The sequence below is a fragment of the Alosa sapidissima genome, chromosome 10 (genome assembly GCF_018492685.1).
Source record: "Alosa sapidissima isolate fAloSap1 chromosome 10, fAloSap1.pri, whole genome shotgun sequence".
In the NCBI taxonomy this organism is placed as follows: domain Eukaryota; kingdom Metazoa; phylum Chordata; class Actinopteri; order Clupeiformes; family Clupeidae; genus Alosa; species Alosa sapidissima.
The window spans coordinates 21,505,336-21,510,121 of NC_055966.1; the positions used below are offsets into that span (position 1 = coordinate 21,505,336).

At 40.7% G+C, this 4,786-nt stretch overlaps 1 protein-coding gene across 2 annotated transcripts; it reads right to left on the bottom strand.

The window, feature by feature from the left end:
* Nucleotides 1–951: 951 nt before the first annotated feature.
* On the bottom strand, nucleotides 952–4,595 carry LOC121720627 (nuclear receptor coactivator 7). Of its 2 annotated transcripts, XM_042106939.1 has the most exons (7): nucleotides 4,439–4,595; nucleotides 3,854–4,001; nucleotides 2,743–2,868; nucleotides 2,374–2,526; nucleotides 2,029–2,124; nucleotides 1,819–1,892; nucleotides 952–1,703 (listed from the first exon to the last, which is right to left on the bottom strand). In XM_042106939.1, exons 1-7 carry the CDS (start codon nucleotides 4,462–4,464, stop codon nucleotides 1,568–1,570), a joined length of 759 nt encoding a protein of 252 aa, XP_041962873.1. In that variant the 5' UTR covers nucleotides 4,465–4,595; the 3' UTR covers nucleotides 952–1,567. The 2 variants fall into 2 exon arrangements, with proteins under 2 accessions (XP_041962873.1, XP_041962874.1); XM_042106940.1 differs by lacking the exons at nucleotides 3,854–4,001; nucleotides 4,439–4,595 and adding an exon at nucleotides 3,485–3,691.
* Between the last annotated feature and the right edge of the window lie 191 nt (nucleotides 4,596–4,786).

Genomic DNA, 4,786 nt, shown 5'->3' on the forward strand with positions numbered 1-4,786 from the left:
CATCGTCGTTTTTTTTATGACAAAGCAGTGGCAGTCAGATGTGTGCATCACTAGCAGCCCCTAGTGGTAAAAGAGAGAACTTGTAACAGGCAAGCCAGTGCATAAATTGTATTGGTATCAGACTGATAACCTTTTTTATATCTTATGTGCCAAAAGACTTTTGAAAACCACAGTAGCCTATAATAGTGTTGCACGGGTCTGGGTTTTTTATGACCCACACCCACCCGACCCATTTTGGAGATCCTATCCGCCTCACCCGACCCAACAAAATATGCCTTTAACATCGACCTGAACCCGACCCAACCTGCACATTCCTAATTTTAACGATTCAATCAATATCATGTAGCTATGATAATGTTACCTTATTTTACAAGACATACATGTAGGCTAACAAATAAATAAAAGCTGCCTATCTCCCTTCCTCAAGCACACACACAGGCATGCGTGCGCACGCACACTCCAATACATGCCTTAATATTTCCTATTTCAGCTCTGCAGTAGGCTAACATCACCGTGGTCTCTCAGCGGTGAACTTGCGGAAAGTAGCATGCCGATATTCTTCTTCCTGACCATCAGATATGATTCAATGGTGTAAGCTGTCCTGAACAAGAGGAAGGCTACTGACTGCCACTTAGAGAAAACACTCATAAACGCTGCACAGGTACATGGTTAGAATACTTTGAGATCTATTTATAATGATCTTAACCCAGTGGTACATGGCAAGATGTGCAACCCCTTGTTAGGTTGAATTTAAAGTAGACTTGGGCTGAGACTAGACGAAGGCTATTTCTGAGATCAAATTAATGAGAAATAGGCTCTCATATTGATGTTACATTGAGCTCAAATATTTCAAGGAAAGAGCAGAGCAGCAGAGATCTCAGTTTTATTTTCACTCTTATAAGTACTTTTTATGTCCAGTAGATGTGCAATAAGAGGAAAGGAGACATCCACTCATTGTTATCAGGATCTCCTTTTATTTGGATCAATAGTGCTAACACTGTAAAACATTATACAGGTAGACAATGATCACTAAAGGAGGATAAGGTATAAAAATAGAATTCCTGGACTGAAACCTCATCCAAGGAATGCTTTTAAATAATACATAGAAAATGACACACAGGAAATGCGCAAGACACATCTACGGACAACCTCAGTGTGGAAAATAAGTATGGGAGTGTCAAAACAATTCTCAGATCTTTTATTGTCAGCTAGCTAAGGCACCACTGGAATTTAGTGCAAAGTAGACACAATTGTAGTGTGCAGTGGTTCCAGAAGCGAGTAGTAACCCGCTTCGGCCTCACAGTTTACCGTTACTGTAAGGTACCTTGAGGGATTGTGTCTGAACATCTGGAGAAATCTAGAGTATAAAAAGGATTTGATGTTAGAATGCCCTGTCAGCTCTCTTCTGTGCTCAGCTGCTACAATTGGCATGTCCAACCAGTGGTTGCAAACAACTTAAAAACACGGCTAAAAACCCCCTCTTTGTGTTCCGAGTTAGTTTTCACAACCATCATCTCAGTCTTTTAGTACTATTCGCAGTCAGCAACGGTGATAGTGATCTCTGTTCTCACTCGAATGTCCACACCTCCAGTTCCCGCACGAAAAAGTCTTGGTGGGTGGAGAGAGGTTGGTTGTGAAATGTTTGGCACGTATAGCTGGAGCCACGGCACAGATCAGCATCCAACCAGAGTCCAAAAGGCCCTCTAGAGGAGATTAGGAGAAAGGTAAGAGTGAAATATGATCCAAAAAGCCGTTAACAGGAAATTCCCATTGCCACAAACACTGATGGAATGAATGACTGTGTGGTATGTTACTCACCCGCCTCCTCCTAACTGTAGAGAGTCCATGAAACCCTTCACAAAGTAGGAATTCTTGCCTGTCCAGCTGAACACCTGTATGAATATGAAAGTCATGTTTATGTCCACTTTGAACAAAAACATCTCCGAATACTATAATAAACATGAAGCAATCAGTATGTGAAAATAAAGTCAATTGTGATAAAGAATGTAGCCTCTGCATTTATACTACCTTAAACTCTGGACTGAAGCTGTAGAGGAAAGTCTCTCCTGTGCCATAGCAGCTGTTACTCACTCGGAACGAATGGGAGGAGAAAGCACCAAACACCTGCGCAGAAAGGGTGCACACATTCTTTACCCAAACAGTTGATACATGAGAGAACACTAGGATTTGGATATTTTTTGGTGTTGCTGTGTGCTAAGTAAATTATTAATTATGTGTGGATGAGTAAAACAAAGAGTACAGGTAATCATTCTGTCATAAAGGGTGGTACTGATGCAGCACTTATTTGTAACATAAATTCAGTTGAAACTTGAAAGGGCAAAGACGAGGTTGATAAAGTATGGAGATTTTTACCTGGTTTTCCATGTCCTTGATGACTAAGAGCACAGGCCTGTCTACGCTTGCCATATTCCTGTAGAGCGTTCTGAGGCTGGTGCCATGCACAGTTGTACTGTACACCAGTCGCCATGGATAGCCTTGAGTTCGAGCAGGTAGGTGGGCGACCAGCTAAAGTATAATAAAATACAGTCAGTTCATTTTCCATAAATATCTGTGAGATTTTTTAAATACATAAATAGACGCCAATAGATAGATGTCAACACATCTGAAAATAAATCTAATAATAACTGACTTGATTCATAACCTCTCAACACCTCAGAGTATAAAAGTAACATTCTAGTAGCATTCCAGATGACCAAAACCTGAGAGGGAGGAATAACTTACTCTTTCAAGGTGTTGATCCTGTAGTATTTGGCTGTGCTCTCTGAGCTGGGGCAGTAGATCTTCAGGCTGTTCATCTTCTGAGCTACATAAGCTTTGTCTGCGCTTCTGGTCTTTAGCAGTGATGATCTAGAGAAAACAGTTACAGTAACAGCGTCTTGGTTACAAATGTTTGGTTTTACAACAATCTATGATATAATACACCAAACAAAAGAAAAGTCTATGCTTATACATTTTTGGTTACCAGCATCTGTCTGTATAACTAAGGAGACGCTATACTGTAGGCCTATATAACTGAGATGACAGTAGAGAGAACTAAACTTGAAACAGCATAAGCATACACTAGTTAAATGATTATTTAGTTTAGTTAAACTAAAATGTAGATAAAATACATTCACTTTATAAATGTTTTGATACATATACAATTGTCCTGGCTATGTTATATTTCCCAAAAAATACAAAAAAAATACAAAAAAAGAACGCACACATCCAAATTCAAACAGGTGCTGGACCCGAATACTTCAGAAATAAAAAATGACGTTAGTCCGCACACTGAAAACTCCTTATAAAAAAGATTTTACATGTGGTGATTAAAATCTTTTTTATAAGGAGTTTTCAGTGTGCGGACTAACGTCATTTTTTATGTTATATTTCCCCACATGACTAGAAGCAGTCAGCACTCTTAAAATGAGAATAAATCAAAGCATGCTTCGCTCAAAGGAAGGATTATTTTGTCGACACTCACCTGCACAAATGGCTCGTCACCATTCTTTGCGAAGTAAATAATCCTAACATTCTCCACTTTTGGTCCCATGGTAACTGATGCCTCGGTGTAATACTAATGAATACTATAAACCTGGTATACCTTTTGTTGATAGGCAGCATGTGTGAAGGGCACCCTGAAACTGCTTTAAATATGCCTGGCAAAATACACACCGGATATCTCTCTACCTTGTTTCATCAGAATCTATGTGGTTTACTTTCATTTCTCATGAAAGAAAAAAAAGGTTGGTGTAGACCCAAAGGAAGTACCATGTATGGACTTCCCTAAAAGCTGTGTTGTGTTACTACTCTGGGGAGGTTGTAACAATAAAGCACACTTAATGCAACCTACCTCCCAGGTTTTGTGGATAGATTTCTCGTGCAGGCTGTCAATCACTGCAAGCTGGTCATCCTCCACCACAATGAAGCCCGGGTTTTTGGAGCCCTTGGTGTAGATATCTGGTGACCACTGTACAAAAAATGTGTAAAGATGGTCCACCCTGTGACAAAAGACAACACATGGACTGTTTAAATCCATAGCTAACAAAAACACAGTTGAATGGAAGTACAAGGCGACAGTTTCAGTTTCCATACTTTGTTCAGTTCACATCAGATACAGCATTTGGATGAGGTTTAACTAGTTTCCAGTAAATTGCACAACGCTAAAAATAAATCCATCATCCTCCCCCAAAAGGGATACTTCTGGGAATAGGTCCCTTTCCATTTTTTTCTCACCATGATAGGACATCATATATAAAATCCTGTGAGGGTTCTCCCAACGGCTTTTGTGATGATTCAATTATAGGGTTGCAGTTTTAATGCAAACAAGGAAGTCTCATACAATGCTTCAGAACCACTAAGCTTTTCTCTACTTTATAGACCAGCTCACAGGCATCTCACCAATCCCAGCTATACAGCTATATTTGGTGCAACTTACTCTCCAACGCTGTATGCGACACCCATGTTGAGTAGATGTAAGGGTAATCCACAGGAAGCTGCAGATGGGAAAAAGGAAGGGGAGCAGGAAGAGAAGGAGCAGGAAGAGAAGGAGGAGGAGGAGAAGGAAGAAGAAGAAGAGGAGGAGGTTTTGAGCAGGAGGTCTGGAGGATCAGTGCTGTAGCAGCACGTCCACTCTGTCTCGCCTGCTGGCCCTTCTCTTTTATACCAGCCCGTTAGCTAAGATAAGCCAAAGCCGAGCCAAAACCCTCCCTTCGAGGTCCTTCGAGGCTGCCCAGTTTTTAGCAATGTTTCACAACTGGGTTAACGAGCCGACTGGGTGACATAT

Excerpts from the sequence above, each read along its gene's own strand:
- LOC121720627 (XM_042106939.1), bottom strand. The coding sequence starts at position 4,464 with ATGGGTGTCGCATACAGCGTTGGAGA. Across the intron at positions 4,002-4,438 it reads GTCGCATACAGCGTTGGAGA|GGTGGACCATCTTTACACAT; the intron begins GTAAGTTGCACC and ends CTTTTGTCACAG. Across the intron at positions 2,527-2,742 it reads AGGATCAACACCTTGAAAGA|CTGGTCGCCCACCTACCTGC; the intron begins GTAAGTTATTCC and ends ATTATACTTTAG.